Genomic DNA, 20,836 nt, shown 5'->3' with positions numbered 1-20,836 from the left:
CTGAAACATATCCATGAACCATTCTAAAATGTCAACCAAATTTCTAAATTCTCATTTGTAATAATAGATAGATAGATAGATAGATAGATAGATAGATAGATAGATAGATACTAACATGTCAGCTCACAATATACAACAGAATGTAAATCTTTTTTTCTTCCAAATTTAGTATCTAACATGATAGTGAACCACCATCCCATGGCCAATTGTGGAGTTTGTTCTTTTCCAGATCAACAGAAGGCAGACCATGATTGAGTTAAAATTGTGCAAATAAAAAATACATTTAAGCAAAACTAGCAGGACCCAAAACTCATTGTTTAGTTGCTGTTGTCTTTTTTTCTACGCAATTCTCTGTACTTCTGCTTACTTTTGTAAGTAGAGATTGGGTGAGTACATTTTGGCACTTCTGATCGATGGCATGAAATTGCTTCAGACTCCACCAGGTCCTCATGGATCTCCAGCACAAGCAGCTGCAGCAACTCACAGACTGGCTGGACGCAACAGAGGCGAGGGTGAACAAGATGGAGGCGCAGCCGCTTGGTCCTGACCTGGACAACGTCAAGCGGAAAGTGGAAGAGCACAAGGTGGTGTCCTGAACTCATTATTATTTATTCATCCGGGTCGATTTTGTTTAATTCCAGATCACTTTTTACGAACTGCAGACCATATAACTTTTTTTGATCGGCGATGTCATTGATTTAATCTACCAAATATGACATTTTAACTTTAACAAATACAACATACTCATATACAGTTGGAATGTGTTTATATGAATATGTGAATATTTTGAAATAATGTTGGTTTTGGAGAATGAGGACGTTGTCTGGTTTCACATGCACATTTTTCGCTAATTGATTTTTGTAGTTTTTTGAGAAGAATTTTTTGAGAGTTTGAATTGTTATCAGTTTTTACTTTTACATCAATTTGGGCTCATGGTGGGCCACAATATTCCCACAAATTGGCGCGGGTTGAGTCAATAAACGTTGATTAAATCGATTAGATGGATTTACTATAATTGTTTCTGACACTAAGATGTCCTTGAGAGCTTTGAAAGGCGCTTGAAAATAAAATGTATTATTATTATTATTATTATTATTATTATCCATCTAATCATTAATTGGTTATTATTATGATGATGTTGATGATGATTATTTTTTTATTGTGATTATTATTATTATTTTGACATTTTTACCTCCTGTAAGTCAAGGCATTTCCTAAAATTATTATTATTAAATTAATTTTTGTAATAAATGAGCGCTTATTTTTTTATTTTTTTGAGTTTAGTATAAGCCAAACCTATGATGTCAAAACAATATGCTATCTTGTATTGTTTTTTGAAATACAGATTTTTTTTTTTTTTTTATTGATATAGTGTATTTGTTAAAAAAAACAAATACACAGGAAGAGGACCATAAAAAATTTGTTTCTTCCCGTTACAAAAAAAAATTGTGATGGTGTACAGTGATTTGTTTTGTCCCAACATTTAACAATCAATCGTGCATTGTTTGCAGCTTTTGCAGGAGGACCTGGAGCAGGAGCAGGTACGGGTCAACTCGCTGACCCATATGGTGGTGGTGGTGGACGAGACCAGCGGGGACATTGCCACAGCTGCCTTGGAGAGTAAACTTCAGGCAAGTTGGAGCAACACTTCCTCACCACAGACCCGATAGTTGTAAGAAAAAAAATATTCTCAAATTTAATTCAGGAACCGACACAAAAGCGATGCTGCTGCAGTTCATCATTCACTCACTAAAAACAATTGAGAAGCGGCGCACGTGCCCGAGATGCTGCGTATAATCACACACGCGTATATTAAGAGCCGGTTCTTTGTTTCGAGTGAGACTTTTGTTATGTTACCGCCTGCAGAGCAGGTTATTGCAGAACGGCGCATCAACCTGATAAAAAGATTAGGAGACGAGTAACGGAGATGCACAAATACAAGTTCACTTCTTCAGGTTTACCCCTATGCTGTGTCCTGGCATTTTTTGACTCTAAAATCTCGCATGTTTCATTTATTATTATTATTTTGAAACAATTTGATTTCAGAGCCATTTGCCCAATCCAGCTTTTCAACTGAAAAATGTATTCATGTGACCATACCCGGAATCTGAAATTGTGATTCTTCAACAGAGGACATATTTGACAGGATCACAACCAAAATTGAATTAGAAAAGGGAGTCTATGAATAAAATAGCATGGCATATATTTGCTACACAAATCGATTTGGTGTTAAATACATTAAATGTGAAGAGTGTTGAATGGTTCCTGCTAGAGATGGGCAAGTGAAGCTTCATGAAGCACTTGAAACAGTGATATTTTTAAGATATTTCCTTTACATTCAAACCAAGACCACAATCTGGAGGAGTCAATAAATATCACAAGTGCTTCATGAAGCTTAGTTTTCCCATTAGTAGTCCATGTTTCTATCGGACAGACGAACGAACGAATGAATGAATGAATGAATGGATGAATGAATAGATTAGCTTCCGCTACACAATAAATAAATAAATAAATAAATAAATAAAAAATAAATAAATAAAACGATTTTGGTTGCCCTTGTTTTTTTAGATGTGCCCTACAAAATAAAACATCACCCCTGTTTTTAGCTGTACCCAACACAAGAACATAATCTCCTTTTGTCCCTCCAGGAGAGTATTCACCCTCTTCATTCGGCGGCCGGAAGAATTTAATTGGCACGTGACCAAATGAAACAATTTAATGAGCCTTTTGGGCAACTGATGGCAAAGTAGAATGTTTTAGCCTCTCCCATGACCTAATTTAAGAGGGTTTGTGTGTGTGTGTGTGTGTGTGTGTGTGTGTGTGTGTGCGTGTGTGTGTGTGTGTGTGGCACATGCAGGTGCTCGGTGACCGCTGGGCAGCCATCTGCAGATGGACAGAAGAACGCTGGATTCTGCTCCAGGAGATTCTGTTGAAATGGCAACACTTCACCAATGAGCATGTACGTGCACGTCGCTCAGTTTTCTTCACTTTTTCCTGATTCATTTATCTTATTGTATTTTATTTTCTTTCCGTTAGTCTTTATTCGACTCGTGGCTGACTCAGAAGGAAGAATTGGTTCGTTCCATCAAGACCCCCAATGAAAAGGACCACGCCGCCACCATGGCTTGCCTCCGCCATCTGGCTGTGAGTCAAGCGGAAACCTCAACCTTGGGTTAAGCTTTATGGAGTGTGTTCAGTCAAAAACGCAATTGGAAAGTTCTTCATCGGTCAAAGTGACTTGGAAAGAGAAGAATCATTCCTCTGTCAATGTAGGCCAGTGATTCCCAAAGTGTGTCCATGCTTTCTCTTGTGGTACATGGAGGAATAGTTCTCTTCATTAAATGTTCAACAAGATCTCACCTGATACAATACATATTGATGTATATAACGCTTTAGTAACAGCTGAAGCTGTAACAAAGCGCTTAACATGGTCCACTATCATATACAGGAAATAAAGGAGTCTCTAAGGGAGAACCAAATCCATTACAGCACATTTAAGAACCATTCCGTTGTATTTAACTTTTCGGTACAACACATTTTTATTCGATGTCAGTATTTACTGTATTCAACTTTTGCTCGCAATCAAAATTTTTTCAATACATTTGATATTTTCCTCCACGTTCAAATCCTTGTTAACTCATTGACTGCCAGACGATGTGCAAAAATGTGTCCACTCTAGTGCCAGGGTTTTTGTCATTTTCACTCAAATTGCAGGACCCACAGAATATTAAGTTTGAGGACTACATAAATATTCAATGCAGCGTAAGAAAGCTTAGACTATTCTTTCATCAGAAAAATAGTTCATAAGTTATGTAGGTCTGGAGTTATCTGAGCTTGATGTGGGGGCAACTGTACAAAAGGCAAATGCTGCCCTCTCGTGGGAGGGAAAAACATTGCCAGAGGTCTGACCGGAGCTTGATCCGCACCCCACCCCCAGCAAGAAAAACCAGAACAAATTCAGGAATGGCGCTCTACGTCATGCTTTTTAATTCCCGAATAAATTTGTGAATGGCAGTGAATGAGTTAATGTTATCCATGCTTACCATATATGTTTATCGTGATGGCTTTACTGGGAAAGCTAACATATTTTTTTAGGATGTACTTGATTTCAAAACTTATTGAGAACCACTACAGTTAATCAAACGAGAGTGTGAGATCTCTATTTGTAGATCATAATGGGCAAATGAAGCTTCATGAAGCACTTGTGATAGTGTTTGACTCCTCGAGATGGCGCTCTTGGTTTAAAGATGCAGTGTACTTTTAAGACATTTCCTTTGCACTAACCTTCATATTTAAACCGATAGCACCATCTGCAGGAGTGAAAAAAATCTCAAGTGCTTCATGAAGCTTCATTTTCCAATCACTATTTGTAGACAAGAATGGAAGGGCTCTCACTCATGATCGACCTACCGGTGCATTGCAGTAAGTGGGGTGTGCCGATCGATTTTCTTTGTGCTTCGCCAGATCGTCAAGACAGAACTCGATGTGAAGCGCCCCACCGTGGACAAACTGCGCGCTATGAGTCAGGACCTTCTCGGCAGTATCAACAACAAGGAGGTGGCCTGTAAACTGGAGGCCAGGCTGGATGCTTTGACTCAACGTTGGGATCGACTGGTTCAAAGTCTGGATCTCATCAGCGCCCAGGTACGACGTTCGCCATTTCCGCGTTATACAAGTAACTAGTGATGGGAAAATGAAGCTTCATGAAGCACTTGTGGCATTTGTTTTTTACTCAACAATGACAAAACGAGATCTTTTCTCGTGACGTGATTACATTGTGAAAAAAAATGAGGAAAAAAGTGCTTTATGAAGCTTTGTTTCCCGTTACTCGCTTTCACGCAATGCAGTTTTTTTTAAACATTGTAATTGGGTCATGCCTAATCGAGAGATTTGAAATTTTAGATCAAAGGGTGTACAGTCGATGTTAAAAAAGTTGTGTCCTGTAAAAAGCTGCAATCCAATTCCAATTCAGCTGCAATTCAATTCCAACACCCTGTTTGGCTATCCACGCATTCAGCTCTCACCGGTCGCCACCACACCATCCCCCGAGCCCGAACTGAGTCACTTAGGCACGGCGAGTGTTACCAAGGTGACGAGGGAGAGTGTAGCGGCACTATGCCAAGCCCGAGAGTCCCCACCTCAGAAGAAGAGGCAGGTGGTCGTAGATTCGGAACTCAGGAAGAGGTAAGTACACTCTGGGTGAACTTTGCTCAATCACATTTCACATCTATTTTTCTAACTTCTGTGCGTTATTCAGTTGCATGCACCCATTTCTGCTTACATACCTGAGCAGGTAGGTGTTCGCTCTCAACAGATCTCAAGGATTACTTTCTGTGATCAAAAAAATGTGTTGGAGCACCACTAAGACAAAATATAAGAATTAAAGACATTTTTAAATTATGATATATTTTCATTTTTTTAAGTATTGCAATTCATAAAACCATACAGTAAAAAATGAATACCTTTTTTTAAAATACGCAACAGTATTCAGCAGTCAACTAGGGGGGCGGCTCATAGCATTTACACAGAAAGTGTTCTAAGCTTTTTTGTTTGCTTGTCTTAGAAGCTCTCGCCCACGTGTGCAGTAAAACTTTTTTAACACATTCAAATGGATGGAATATGTTGCAAAATAGTGAAAGGAATGAAAAAATGACCACAGTCTGACATAATGTACAGTAAAGTCTCGTTATATCGATATCGGATATATCGATAGTCCCGGTTATATCGATACTATTTCTATGCACGCACGGAGAAAATTACATGCAAACAGGGTCGGATAATGATACCGGTTATATCGATAGTCTGAATACATAACTGTAGTTTGAACAATGTAGAGCAGGGGTCGGGAACCTTTTTGACTAAGAGAGCCATAGAGGCAAATTATTTAGTAATGTTTTTCATTGAGCACACACACACACACACACACACACACACACACACACACACACACAACACACACACACACACGCATATATAGGTATATATCCGTATGTATTATTTATTTCGTTGTGCGTAATCCCCATCTACTGGGTGCATTGCAGATTGCGTTTTCTAATGCGGTGCACCCAATGCAAGAAAAACACATCCAAAGTAGGGCATTTATTGGAGGTGTGCTCTGATGAGCCCTCTGTCGCTACTGATGAAATGCTTTCCTCTGCAATAAAATTTGGAAACAGGAGCAGGGAGATTATATTTGAAACGGTTCAGTTGTATGAGGGATGTTTGTTTTTGTTGCCGTTGGCAGTGAACTACTCAATATCAGTTTGATGTATTTGGCCAGCGCATTTTTTTTGGGAAAAATGTTGAGTCATAACTGTTTGTTCATCTCTCAGGTTTGATGTGGACTTCACAGAGGTTCACAGCTACATGACTCGAGGCGAGGCCATCCTGCAGAGTCCGGAGTTCTCTGTGTCTCGCAAAGAAGGCAGCATTCAAGACCTGTATGACAAAGTGCAGGTAAAACAATGCTCGTCCGAAAAATGTTTGAGTACGAAGATGTCATTTTAATCAAATAATAGTCATCATTTTGACATCTTGGTCCTATGATGGTTTATTTTAGGCCTCTCGTGTACTTGAGAGACGCGATCGAAAAAAACTTAACTGGAAAATGGCCCCCGACGCATACTCATACTGGTCTCTTGCTTTGTACACGGAAGCATTCAAAAATTAAGACATAAATACACAATTACTCAAATAAATAAATGAATAAATAAATAAATAGGTACATAGATATGTATATCGATACACAGCTGAATAGATAATGTACATAGATTAATGGATGAATAAATTAGTAGATATCATCATCATCATCATATTATTTGTTATTTAGGTTTTTTTTTGTTATTTTGACTTCAAGACGGCGCCGCGAGAGTGGCTGCCTTTCCAGCAGCTCATATATTTTGTTTTTCTACTTTCATTCCTTTCATCACTTTGCTGCTGTGAAATGTAAATTTCTCCACTGTGAGACTAATAAAGGCATATCCAATCCAATCCATCCAATTAATAGATTAAGGCAATTAATAGATCAATTGTTTAATTAACAAATGAATTGTTTAATTAATCAGTTAATCAATTAAAAAAAAGATATTGCAAAACCTTGCTGGCATTGAGTGACAGGTGACAGACACGTTTGTATTGGAACCACCACACTTGGGGCAACAGTTAAAGGCCTCGTAGCTCACCAAACTAATATTCGATAAAGAATGTGTCGAAATAGAAAATGTTAACATTTTTTGTCTTAATGGTATTTTGTGACCAATCAAATGTCTCTTTTACGTTCTTTCTTTGCTGCAGCTTATTGAACGGGAACGACCAGAAAAGTACAGGAAGCTTCAAGAAGCGACGCGCACTGCACACACCCTTGTTGAGCAAGGTATCATGTATTCATACATACATACACACACATGTGCACACACATGCGCGCACACGCATGCACACACACACACACACACACACACACACACCGCCATTCAGATGCATTCACACCTATTCAACGGGCACTCCGTCTGTCCCCATGGCAACGCCTCCACCTGTCCCACCCTTTCTCCTTGTCGCCATAGAAACCCCGATAGTCCTCCTCCGTCCTCTTCAAAAACGCAGACTCATTCAACTTGTACTTTCCGTCTTTCTTTTATTCCCGCCAGCCCGCTAACCTTCAGGCAACAAAACATCATCTTCCTCCAGCGATGCAGCACTCGAACTATGCAAGCAATTTATCTTTGCTTCCAAGCAAACACGGCATCACCGGTCCAGACAGACCAGGGCATCTATCTCACCTATTCAAACTTGCCCCTTGGACCCGCACCCATCACTTCTTTTGTGACAAACATTTTTTCCCCATCAAACTAAATACATGTATATATTGAATGAAGCGAGCAGCCAAAATATGTCAGCTTGTCGACAGTGTGGATGATTTTGGCTAATATTGGCACTTAATTAGGATGTGTGGACCTTCACCTAGCAACATGGCATCGGCACCTTTTGTATCGCAATTATTAACTGCGGCATAAAAAGTGGTACAGATCGAGAGGAGCCAGATGAGGTGGCTCAGGCATCCGATTATAGTGATGGGAAAATGAAACTTCATGAAGCACATGTGATATTTTTTTTTACTATTCCCGATCGCGCTCTTGGTTTAAATATGAAGTTTAGTGCAAAGGAAGTGTCTTAAAAATCCACCGCGTGTTGAAATCAAGAATGCCATTTAGACAATCCAAAAAGTATCAAGTGCTTCACGAGGCTTCATTTGCCCATCACTACTAAAATTTAAAAAGTTGTCTGTACTGTTCTTTTCCAGTACTAACTGCCCTTTCGTTCTTGGCAGAGGGGACTCGAGCTGAGGACATCGCCCAGGCTGCCGAGCAACTGAACCAGCGCTGGGTCGGCTTTTGTGCTCTGTTGGCAGACAGGCTGGTATGGCTGGCCTATCAGACGAAGGTACACATACACCGACTGTGTACATTAGCATTTATTTCCAACCTGAAGAGTCTGAGCTGGCCTCGGCCAAATCAAATGTTGTTTTCAAATCTCACATCATCAAAACAGTCATTTAGCAATGGTCAAAGGTGAAAACAGACCCCGGGGTTAACCTTACTATTACAAGCAAGCGCTCTTAACATGCAATTGGCTGGCAACTAGTTCAAGGTGTACCCTGCCCACTGCCGGAAATGGCTTGGATAAGCTCCGGCATGCCCCGCGACCCTCATGAGATTGAGCGTATTCGACAAAGGGATTGTTTTCTTCACAGTTTCACACTGCTTTGAATTGATGAGGTGTGGGGCGACAGGACTCAGTTTGAGGCCAATGCATCTGGGGAATGAGTTCACTGCTTTTGACATATCAAGAAAATCGTTTGTGAGCAAAGATAGATGGAGCCTCGCATTTTCTTGTCTCGTGAGAATCAAAGCGAGGCTTCCTTGAACTTGTGTCCTATGTGCGTGCGTGAGTACAGGTGCTGGCGTTCTACAGCTTGTACGAGCAGTGTGTGCAAGCGGTGGATTTCAGTGAGAACTGGCTCAAGGTTCAGCTGCCACCGTCACCAGAACCCGAAGCGCTCAGAGTGCAATTGGACCGATGCAGAGTGAGTCAACGCTTCTCTATTCCTGAAACTACCATTGTCAAGCAAGGTCACACTCATGCGTTCATCCACACGTCATCGGTCAATCTGACAGGAACACGGAAGTGCCCAAAAGGTATCATCTGCAAAAAATGAGAACGATGATGGTGTAGTTACACAATTACAGTAGTGATGGGAAAGTGAAGCTTCATGAAGAAGTTGTGATGGTTTTTCACTCCTCTGGAGAATGCTCCTGGTTTCAATAAGTTTAGTGCAAATGAAATGTCTTAAAAATCATCTACATCTTTAAACCAACAGTGCCATCACAACTGCTTCATGAAGCTTCACTTGCCCAGCACTACTGTAATTGTATAACTACACCATCATCGTTCTCATTCTTTGCAGAGGATAAGGAATATACACCTTCAAGTATTGTTATGTTGTGTGTCGATGTGTTGATTTAAAACGCCGCAACTACTGATGTTGTGGAGTTTTGCATCATATATTAGCATTCAGCTAGCAAACCGCAAAGTGGTTGTTTAAAGTACAAAATATGCCACAGCCACCATACAATACTTCTATTTTTTTAAGAGCACAGCCATATTCCCATTGATGAGAAGGCATGTACACTTGTTACTAGTGGGCAAGTGAAGCTTCATGAAGCACTTGTGATCATTTTTGACTCTTCTAGATGGCACTCTAGGTTCAGTGGCTTTTCAAGGCATTTCATTCATATTTAAACCAAGAGCACCATCTGTAGGAGTAAAAAAATACCACCAGTGCTTCATGAAGCTTCGTTTTCAGTTCATCACTTGTTATCACGACATCATCTGGATATTTTGGTTTTCACTTTACCTTTCGAAAATATTTAACAACACACCCTATTGCACAGCACGTTTTTCCATTGCATTCGGGTTTTTTTGTGATGTGTTCTCATTATTTGATTACAAAAGCAAGAGTGTGTTGACTTCTCGGACTCACCCTAGACGATTTTGACAATGAAAATGACATGCTGTCCACGCCGTTATTTTCATTGGGCCTTTTCTCACTTGTCTTATTTGAATTCCTTTTTCATTTCCTCCCATTCCCACGCGTCATTGTGCCTCAGTACTTTTCTGTGAGTATGCCTGCTTGTTATTTTAATAAAGCGCATCTTCTGTGTCTCAGTCGTTGAATGGTCAGATGTCATTTCCTTCCCCATTCTGCGATCCTTTCATGTTTAATTTTTGCCCGTACGCCCTCCTTACCATGGCTATGCTTTTCTGTCTTTCCTTCTTTCTTTGCTTCCTTCCTTCCTTTGCCTTATTTTTTTCTTTATTCCTATCTTTCCTTACTTCCTTTCTTTCTTTCCATTCTGATTTTCTTCTTTTAAGTTTAAGGTCCAGAAAATCTCTCAGAACATTTCCCTCTTTTTCTTTGTACTCCAATTTCTTGCTTGGCTAGCATCTTATTAGCATCGGGGGCTTTATTTAAACATTTCAGCGAAAATGGATTCAACATAAAGTCAACTGAGTGGAACTCAGGAATCGGAAAGTCAATAGACTTTACGCAGGAGCAAACGTTGTCTCTCTATCGCGCAGGAGGAAGTGGCCCGTCTGGCTTCTGTACAACCACAAGTGGAGCTTTTAGATAAACGTTTGAAAGAGCTGAAGAAGGAGAAAGATGGGGAGGAGGATGCGTCGGCCTTCCTAGATGCAGACATCGCTGTCTTCAAAGAACACTACCGTGAGGTTCTGGAGGACCTGAGGGCGAGAGAGAGGCAGCTCCAACTAAGTGAGACTTTTGTCCTCAACAAAAGTGTGTCTTTGCAATGGAAACTATTTTGAATGTGTATTTTTAGCCAAGAGCAACGAAAGATTGATAATTGGTAGATTGAGTTTCCTCAACGGCGCAAATGGTTTCAGGCTCGACATCATCTGTGGAGGAGTAGAAAAAAAAATCACATCACAACATGAATATGTAAGGTTGCATAGATCGTTTCATCATCAGAGAGAAGTGCACAATAACTGCTAGCATGCTACGTGTTGTTGTTTGCGAATGGATCATTTGTTGAAAAGTTCTGACAACAAAGCAAACATCAAACTTAGCCAAGCCTAAAGTTTGTGAAATATGTATTTAGTGAGGAAAGTATCATTTGTCGTAGTTCCAAGTGGAACAGACAGTAAAAAAATATTGCAGTTTCACAATATCACGGTATTGCTGTTACAGCGGTAAAATGTTCGATTCAAATGTTTCAGTTCACTCCTTTTTTTCATCTTCGGTGCATCATTAAATATAAAAAGTTTTGAAACATTTTATTTTTGTTTTTCCTCACACCAAACACGCATCTTATTATGCGGTGCGCCCAATGTATGAAAGAAATGACAGTAGGCCATTGAGCGCGTCATTTAATGTGGAAAATATCGTAGCTTGAATTTGTGGACGAGAAACTCATTGGCTTGAACATATTTATTGTCTGATTGCCTTCTCCTTTGCTTTTTTAAGTTTAATTTATTTCGCTATTTATCTATTTATTTGTTTGTTAATTTTTTTCTCATCCAGTTTTGGAGAGTTTGCCCCCAGCAAGGTATAAGGAAACGATCTCCACGCTTGTAGCGTGGTTACAGGAATGTGAGGCCAAACTGGCGATTCCATCCACAGCTGTGACCGAGTATCCTATCATGGAGCAGAGACTGAAGGACATGGAGGTACAGTTGTGTGTGGCATGTTGACAAATAATTTGTGACAAATGCCTTTCACTGAAGGTTGAGAAGATGCTGAAGGGAAGCCGGAATGTCATGACTTTGAGCCGCATAATGCGAGCAAACGTATTATACTTTCTCAGATTTCCTGATGCCATTAGAATGACACGATGACTATTTTGAATTTGAATACAATTTTGAGAGCACACAACAGAAGTGGAGTGAGTCCTTGGCTCACCGTTCAACTGGGCCTATCTAGAAAAACAAACAAATTTTGGCAATTTAATAATAATACATTTTAATTATTTAGGCATTTCCAGTCACTCTGCATGCATATCTTCAGACACACCAACAGGAATTTGGAAGGGCGGAATGTTATTCATGGAATTATTTGTCATGATGGGCAAGCAAAGCTTCATGAAGCACTTTAGATGGCACTAAATGGCCTGTTGGTTGGTTTAAAGTTGCAGCGGATTTTAAATACATTTTCTTTGCACTAACCTTATTATATTGTTATTATTATATATTATTAATATTATATATTGTTATTATTATAACCACATTCAAATCAACAATACCATATGGAGAAGTCAAAAAATATGACAAGTGCTTCATGAAGCTTCGTTTTCTCCATCACGAATTATTTATAGCCATCAATTCCGATCAGCAATTTTAATAAAACAGCTTTCCGGCTCATAAGGGAGCATACGGTGGAAAATTGACTGTTCCGAGCTTGAGTACAAGTTGCCGGGTCTCTGGAGCGCCCGCCCACCCATCAAGTGTGAAATTAAACAACCTAGTGAATCTCATATGCAGCAAAATCCACGCTTGGTTGGACGATATGCATAATATGTCTGCTTTAAGCAACAATATGTGTGAAAATCAGAGTAGCCAACTTGCTGTAATTACGAGAAGCTGACGAGCCAAACTACCGGTGGAACAACACAATATTTGTAACCAGTTCGACTTTACATGGTTTTGAGACAAAACGGCTTTCCTCGTTCCATCTGGCTACCTCAGGCGCTGCAGGTGGCGCTGACGAGTCACCAGGGGCAAGTGGACTACCTGACATCTGCCGTGGAGCAGGTCTTCCAGAAAGCTCCGCCTGAAATCTGCCAGAAGTAAATGTTTCTCACAAGAAATTTGCTTGGATTTCCAAATGGAGGGAAAAATACAGGACGTGAAACACAAATAAAACCTACTTTTTTTCTGAAGATATCACGCCGAGATGGACAACATCATGACACGCTGGAGGCGACTCGGCACCATGTTGACAGATAACAGCAAGACAATCAAAGAGCTCATGGCCAAACTCCTGCAGTTTGAGGTGAGAATGGACCACACTACCCATAAAGCGAAATTGTTGTGCTCGAAGTTAACTACTGTATTATCTGCGCTAAAAGGCACACTGGATTAAGTAGCTCACCTTCAACGAATTACCTATTGTGTTTTTTTTAATACATTGGGTGCACCGCATTAAAAGACGCAATCTACGATGCATCCACTAGATCTCAGGTGTCAAAGTCAAGGCCTGGCAGTCAAATCTGGCCCGCCACATCATTGTGCAAAGTATCAAGCAGAGGTGAAGTGAGCAGTGGTAGAATAAAATCAGTGAACCATTTTAAAGGGATCCATCGCTGTGTTTGTAGTACAACAATTGTACAATTAGGCAGGTGACATTGACCGCATCAATGTGTCTCGTGCTGGGGATGAGTGACAGTGGTTCAAGTGAGTACAGAGGTGGAGCTACATTGACTATAACGGAATGCTGTTCCACGGCGTTGTGCAAAATTGCAAAGAGCCACTATACAGTTAGATTTGTCTCACTGTTTAGGTGTTTAATGGCTAGAAGGAAAACCTTGTTAAGTGTCTGCTGGATTTGGTGCGCATGGATCGGTAGCGCCTACCTGAAGGGAGTAGCTGGAAAAGGTGGTGGGCAGGGTGCAAAGGGTCCAGAAGGATTTTCCGTGGCCGCTTGACTTTGTCCGCCTCCACATAAACTAGCCGTTTCCTTCAGAATGATGTGAAGACGTTAAAGAAGTGGATGGCAGATGTGGATGTCTTCCTGAATGAGGAATGGCCTGCTCTCGGAGACTCAGAAGCACTGGAAAAACAACTGGAACAATGCACGGTGACCAAAAATTCCCGCCACCCCTTTGTGAGCGATTCGACTGAAACGCTGAGTAACATTGTCGAAACCGATTGACCAGGCCTTGGTGAATGACATCCACACCATCCAGCCAAGCGTCAATGGAATCAACGAAGTGGGCCTGCAGTTGAAGAAAGAGGCCGAGCCCCCTTTCGCCGTTCATATTCAGAAGGAGCTGGATGACCTGAACGCCCGTTGGGAGAACGTTTGCAAACAGGTGAGTACATCTTAGGTTTTCTTTAACTTGCTGCTTCTGTTATTCTTCACACGACCGTTTCCGCTCAAAGGCTTATGCGAAGAAGTCAGCTCTGAAAGGTGGCCTGGATAAGACAATGGCCCTCAGGAAGGAGATGCAGGAGATGCAGGAGTGGATCAACCAGGCTGAGGAAGACTACCTGGAGAGAGACTTCACTTACAAAACACCCGAAGAACTACATAAAGCTGTGGAAGAGCTCAAAGTATGTCGAACCTTATTATCATATTTAATGGCATCCAGTTGAGCTAATGCTACGAGCTTTTTTTTAGCGTCAACTCCAAGTGACATTAACACTGAACTTGTTACCCTTGATGGATGAAATGTAATTTATTGTGCATTGAACAGTATTTCCCCCTCCTACCCCCTAAAAGTTTGAAGTCTACCCTCAACTCGTCTCGCTGTCAAGAAACCGGACGCTGGCGAGCAACAACGTTCTTTCCATATAACAGCAATTAATTTCAATACATTTCAGTGAGCCATTCTGTGTTTCACATTTGCTTTTTTATTTTAATTTTCAGCTATCTTAAAGGACAACCGACACCATTTTTTTGTTTCCTAACTGACATCAGAAAAACGTTTTATAGCATCTAAAATACCCAAAACACGCAGGCTGATATTTTTAGTCAAATGAAAAACACCAAGAAAAATGACTTAGTGTCCCAAAACTACTTCAAAATGACCTCATAAAGTTTCCGTTTCAGAAGGTCCTGCCCCCTTGTTCGTGACGTCACGCCAGGACGTCTCGCATTGCTCGAGAATCAAAACAATGGCTTTTTTTGGATGAATGAATAGCGTTTATAAAAATCTGCCTGGTCGCCTTACTGTAGCTCAAAGCTTCATTCTTGCTTTTCTTACTCCCTTCACCTCATCCATTTTCCAGCTGGATTTTTTTACTGAAGGTACATCATACTGTGTAATGTCGATTGTCGGCAGTATTAGAGCTGTGCTGCTCCCATGAGGCTTCCGTTCAGCTCACTTCTCCTTGAAGAAGGTTCCCTGGAAAGAGTTGAAAGTGAAAAATCGATTTTTCTTTTGTAATCTCGCGTTCCTTCTCTCATCAGTTTTCCTCCTTTTGGGACGTGTGGGCGATACTGCTTCATTCCACGTCGCATCTCTTGTTCTTCTTCACTACCATATGCATTGCACCCTTAGACCAAATACTCTATCTTCTCCACCAGCGAGCCCGGGAAGAAGTCCATTCCAAGGAGCTCAAGGTTAAACTCTTGACCGACAGCGTGAATAGTTTCATCGCCAAGGCGCCGCCCACCGCTCATGACGCCCTGCGTTCAGAGCTTGAGGTGCTGAAGCTCAACTACCAGCGCCTCTGCAGCCGCCTGGATGGAAAGTGCAAAACTCTGGAGGTCATTTCATTTGATTTTTTTTATAAGGGGAGGACAGATATGGCTGCTTGCCAATCACAAACTTTTTAACCCTGGCCCACGTGTGATGCAGGAGGTTTGGGCGTGTTGGTGCGAGTTGCTGTCGTACCTGAAGCAGGAGAACGCCTTCTTGGATCAGCTGGAGCACAAACTCGATGAAATGGACAACCTTCAAGGAGGACCTGAGGAGCTGCGGGAGGCGCTTGACGTGAGTGTGCAGAAAAAAAATGCTTCTGCACATGTTATGTAGTGATGGGCAAGTGAAGCTTCATGAAGCACTTGTGATACTTCTCCAGATGGCACTCTTGGTTTAAAGATGTAGTAGATTTTTAAGACATTTCCTTTGAACCTTTAAACCAAGAGCACCATATGGAAGAGTAAAAAAATATCACAAATGTTTCATGAAGCTTCATTTTCCCATCATTGGTATTCTATGTTGCGCTCCTTGTCTTGAGGTCATACCTCAGCAAGGGTAAAAGTTACATACCGCGATATCGCAATGGAGGAATTATTTTGCAGAACACTTAATTTTTTTATTGTCTTCGTTTTGGGAGCAAATAAATAAATAAATAAATAAATACAAATGAACTGGGAAAAAAGTGGCAGTAGTTAGATCCCACAAGGCTTCTTGACAAAGTGAGATACAAGCACTGGCTCACAGGCAGCAAATTATTTTGTCCCGAATGCGGACAAAACAATTGTGCTTCTCTTGTCTGTACGTGTGTTTTCAAGGTTATGCATGACTTATTGAATTGAACACTTTTTTATTTTAGTTTTTGTTTTTTTACAGTGCCGGGCTTGAAATAGCGGTGGCGCTGTGCACGGCATATTTTTTAATTTATTATTTTATTTGTAATTATTTCATGCTTCCCTCATGTTTCATCTTAAACATCTTAAAATCAAACGCCTAATATATAAAGATGATTGGATAAATTCTGCGAGAGAACTTAATTCAAATCTGAGCGATATGAACGACCACAAATGGCCACAAATTTAAACGTTTATCCGAATAAAAATCCAAATGACAATTTCCTATCTCCCAGCGGTCATTGTACAGGTCAGGTGCACCGAATAAAGAGCAGTGCTATTACGATCGCGTTCCAGGTGACAGGTGTCAAATGCAAGGCCCCGGGGCCAAATCTGGCCTGCCACATCATTTTATTCGGCCCGCGAAAGCAAATCAAGCGTGACAAGTACCATGATGCTTGCTAAAGTCTGAATTTCAAATCGTCAGGTGGAATCCACAATAACATTCCTTATTCTTGACTTCAGATTTGAAAACTAGTTATTCATTAATTTGTTGTGCGCTCAATATGTAATATGTGGAGGGGATGAAACATTGTAACACGTTCCCCAAATTCAAAACGTCCCTCGAGAGGAAACCGTAACTACAATGTAACGTAACAACACCCTGCAGTAGAATAATTGAGGAAAGTTTTTCAAGTTTGATTGTACCTCACACATATTTGCCCTGATTCTGTTTGTGTGTTGTGAACATACACTTATGCCCCTTGACAGGGACTTGAGGTTCTCCTGCAACACCCCAAAGATAACAGAAACCAGATTCAGGAACTGGCCCAAACTCTGATGGACGGCGGTGTTTTGGATGAGCTCATTATGCAAAAACTGGATGCCTTCAACGCGCGATGGGACGCACTCATGGCGAGGGTGAGACATGACGACCGTGTGTGGCGATGGCGTATTGGTGACATTGTTCCTACGGGATGTCCAACTTGATAGGCCACATCACACATCCAGGATGGTTGCTCTCAACGGGGCTGATTATAATCTGTAAATACAAAATGATTGTACCTCAAATCATCATTCCCCATAGAAATGAATGGAGAAGTTCCTAATCCGTTCCCCCTTCCAAAACAAGCCCCCCCCAAAAATGCCTGTGAATGTGTATTGTGCCGGTAGACGAATGGCTTGTCACGGCATCCCTTCCCCCCTCCAAATTGCCTCGTCGCTCACTTTGTGCACCCCTCGATTCTTTTCTGTCTTTTTTTTCGGCCATTCCCACTGCCAGAATTGCTTTGTCATCACATGGCGGATTAGTCATACTTTGAAACACACACACACACACACATTTACCCGAAGACGCTCAGACCCCCGCGGGTTTGATTCCCCCACCCACCACTCTCACAATAGCACCAGATCAATGTTCTCCATGCAGCCTGATAAGCTTCTCGTTGTTTGTTCACCCGTTTGAGACTTGAGTGTGTGTGAGTGCATGTTTGACTGTGTGCGTGTGTGTGGCTTTTGTCACATTCTTGTATTTCTGACAGTGAATGTGTGTATTGTCTGGGGATTGCATGTGTCAACATCTTCAATAGAAATGAGAGCCGGCAACTCAGGGTCGCTTTCGTCTCTTGGCAATAAATTCAGCCCTCTGGTTTAATTACGAGCGAAATATTTCAATGCCGAGTCTCGAAATGACAACAAGGTTATCTGTGAATATGTCGTATTATTCACCCGGTGGAGACAAGAAAATATTTTTGTGGTGAGAACCCTTTCGAACTGAAGTCAGTAATAATTGTGTTCTTTGCTCTGACTGTTTACGTGTCAAATGGATCGTCTCGTTTTTTTTTCAGGGCTATAAATCACAATTCATTTTCGACTTTTACTGGTCCTACAATTTATATTCAGGTGTGACTTTAATATATTAAATTTACATCTTTAAACTGGCACCCAAAATCCTTGTTCCCTAATCATGCTGAGGGCAGCAATTAACGTGAACCTTCATGAAGCACTTGTGATAGTTTTTGACTCCTCTCGATGGCACTCTTGTTTTAAAGATGCAGTGGATTGAAAATACATTTCATTTGCAGTAAACCAAGAGCCCCATCCATGGAGTCAATAAATATCACAAGTGCTTCATGAAGCTTCGTTTTCCCATCGGTACATGTAACTATGAAAACAAATGACGCATAGAAACTGAGCCGTTGCAATGCAGGGAGTCATCAAACAAAAGTAATTTGACCCAAAGTGCGGTCATTCGAAGAAGATGACAGTTGTGCTCCCCCCAGCTTTCTGATAGAAGCTACAATTAGCACAAGTGGCAAATAAAATTTCCTCAAGTCCAGAATAAAAGGTTGACACAATAAAATAAACACATAATCCCATTATAACGAGGTCCCACGCAGAGATAATTCAATCCTTGCCTACTCTGATATGCCACCATACCCAATTCCGACTACCTGGTGTTCACATTCCAAACATGTCTGCCATATCCAAAAAGTAATGATGGGCAATTGAAGCTTCATGAAGCACTTGTGATAGTTTTTGACTCCTCTAGATGGCACTCTTGGTTTAAAGATACCGTGGATTTTCATGACATTTCCTTTGCACCAACCTTCATATTCAAACCAAGAGCACCATCTGGAGGAGTTAAAAAAAATCACAAGTGCTTCACGAAGCTTCGTTTTTCCATCATTACCAAAAAATGCTTCTTTGCCACCTGGGCAGCAAAACACGCAACGCACAAGCAACATCACAGAGAGTGTCATTTGGGGAGTGGAAACGAAGTGCCGCGGTGCCACAGCTTGTTATCAGTGGCCGTGTCAATCATTCATATCTCTGAAATTGTCGTTTCCTTTATTAGAAACTGAAAGCACACTGCTCAAATAAGTTTGGTAGGTGTGTGAGGGGTGGCGGGTGTGCAGGCCGAAGGCTATACTTAGTCATGATCCTCTCGTTTGGGATTAGAATGCATCCAGTTAGCACATCCAGCACACATGACTTTAAACGGGTTGATGATGTAAGTGGTCAGACTCTGGTAATCCCCAAAAGCGATGGCTGGGGAACGGGAAGCATATTCCCGTCATGACGAGTGGAATCCGCGTTGAGACGTGAGAGAGATGCCTCGGAGTCCATGCGGCAGGAGGGCGCACGCCGGGCGTGGGAGTATGCTGGCGGTGGTGGGTGTTTGCTTTTCGACGTGCCTGTGTGTGTGTGTGTGTGTGTGTGTGTGTGTGTGTGTGTGTGTGTGTGTGTGTGTGTGTGTGTGTGTGTGTGTGTGTGTGTGTGTGTTGCCTTTGTTGCAAATAGAACTTGGTAAAGCTTTTGTGCCTTTTGTTTGTCTCGTCATTCTTTTGAAGCCTGCATTGGATTATAATGAACAAACTATTTTGTTGTTATAATCGAGTACTTAAAAAACATAATATCTGCGGTGCAGCGTGAACATGTGTTAACCACTAGCCTGTACCGTCATCAGTGCTAGCACGTGCCGGGCTAACTATGGGAGGAGTCAAGTCAATGAAATTTGCGTATCCGTGTAAATGTTGTGGGCTGATGATACATGTTTTAAAAAAAACAGTGGGGGGGTTATTTGTTATTTTAAAATTAGCATAAATGTCTAATTGTGGTTAGGATAAATTATTTTGAACATGTAAACATATTTTCCTTAAAAATATACATCGAATCTTGCACAAATATTAATTAACATTTCTGGTTAAATGTTGAAATATAATATAATATAATATAATATAATATAATATAATATAATATAACGTAATATAATATAATATAATATAATATAATATAATATATCCTCTTCCTTACATAACTTTGCTGCTGTGAAATGTACATTTCTCCATTGTGAGTCTAATAAAGGCTAATTTAATCTAGAATAGAATAGAGTATGTGTATAAATATAAATACTGTATATACATATATAAATAAAATGAATAACAAATTATTTTTTTTTAAAAAGAGAGTAAAGACAATTGTGCTTTATGTTGCACATTTAAACGATAAAGTTGCACTTGACTTCACTTAATGGGACAATGAAACTTTCTTGTTGTTTTTCTCCAGGCGTCTCTCAGGCAGAAGGAACTCGGCAAAAGCCTCCAGTGGGCTCAGGAGAATGACAAGACGCTCGTGTCCATCCAAGAGTCGCTGGCCAACACTGACCGCCACCTCAGGGCATATTTGGCTGATAACATTGATGCTCACCAGATACCGCAGGAGGCTCAGGTACTATCGCTGAGGCGTTTTATTGTAATATAGAATAGTTCATTGCTTCTCTTCCCCAAGAGAGGACATGAGGAAAAATAACCTCACATAAAACCGCAGTTGCAATGTTGAGTGAGGGGATTTGGAAGGAGTGGAGGGGGCGCAATTACAATAATTAACAGTAATCAATATTAATAAGCATTTTTTTAATATGTGGGGTGGTCCTCGCGTTCAAGCAATATTCAAAAAATTAAAAAACATAACACAAGTGCACCGCCTCATAAGTAGTGATGGAGTTAAGCTTCATGAAGCACTGGTTGGGAAATGTTTTACTAAAATTGCTGATTGGTCTTTTCATAC

At 40.8% G+C, this 20,836-nt stretch overlaps 1 protein-coding gene across 1 annotated transcript in view; it reads left to right on the top strand.

Annotated features, from left to right (window-relative positions):
- The window catches only part of dmd (dystrophin), a 119,250-nt gene that overhangs the window by 39,108 nt on the left and 59,306 nt on the right, over positions 1 to 20,836 (top strand). Inside the window, exons 14-34 of the mRNA XM_089008406.1 lie at positions 434 to 584; positions 1,512 to 1,631; positions 2,858 to 2,959; positions 3,037 to 3,144; positions 4,465 to 4,644; positions 5,018 to 5,184; positions 6,333 to 6,456; positions 7,294 to 7,372; positions 8,324 to 8,436; positions 8,951 to 9,079; positions 10,636 to 10,828; positions 11,597 to 11,742; positions 12,757 to 12,857; positions 12,952 to 13,063; positions 13,754 to 13,867; positions 13,947 to 14,102; positions 14,173 to 14,343; positions 15,320 to 15,502; positions 15,594 to 15,728; positions 17,039 to 17,188; positions 20,336 to 20,497. Coding sequence (XP_088864532.1) covers positions 434 to 584; positions 1,512 to 1,631; positions 2,858 to 2,959; positions 3,037 to 3,144; positions 4,465 to 4,644; positions 5,018 to 5,184; positions 6,333 to 6,456; positions 7,294 to 7,372; positions 8,324 to 8,436; positions 8,951 to 9,079; positions 10,636 to 10,828; positions 11,597 to 11,742; positions 12,757 to 12,857; positions 12,952 to 13,063; positions 13,754 to 13,867; positions 13,947 to 14,102; positions 14,173 to 14,343; positions 15,320 to 15,502; positions 15,594 to 15,728; positions 17,039 to 17,188; positions 20,336 to 20,497 — 2,896 coding nt within the window. The remainder of the gene's footprint in view (positions 1 to 433; positions 585 to 1,511; positions 1,632 to 2,857; positions 2,960 to 3,036; positions 3,145 to 4,464; positions 4,645 to 5,017; positions 5,185 to 6,332; positions 6,457 to 7,293; positions 7,373 to 8,323; positions 8,437 to 8,950; positions 9,080 to 10,635; positions 10,829 to 11,596; positions 11,743 to 12,756; positions 12,858 to 12,951; positions 13,064 to 13,753; positions 13,868 to 13,946; positions 14,103 to 14,172; positions 14,344 to 15,319; positions 15,503 to 15,593; positions 15,729 to 17,038; positions 17,189 to 20,335; positions 20,498 to 20,836) is intronic.

This window comes from Hippocampus bargibanti, linkage group LG01 (assembly GCF_051943395.1).
Source record: "Hippocampus bargibanti isolate YZ-2025 linkage group LG01, ASM5194339v1, whole genome shotgun sequence".
In the NCBI taxonomy this organism is placed as follows: Eukaryota; Metazoa; Chordata; class Actinopteri; order Syngnathiformes; family Syngnathidae; genus Hippocampus; species Hippocampus bargibanti.
This window is presented reverse-complemented; position numbering and strand designations above follow the sequence as displayed.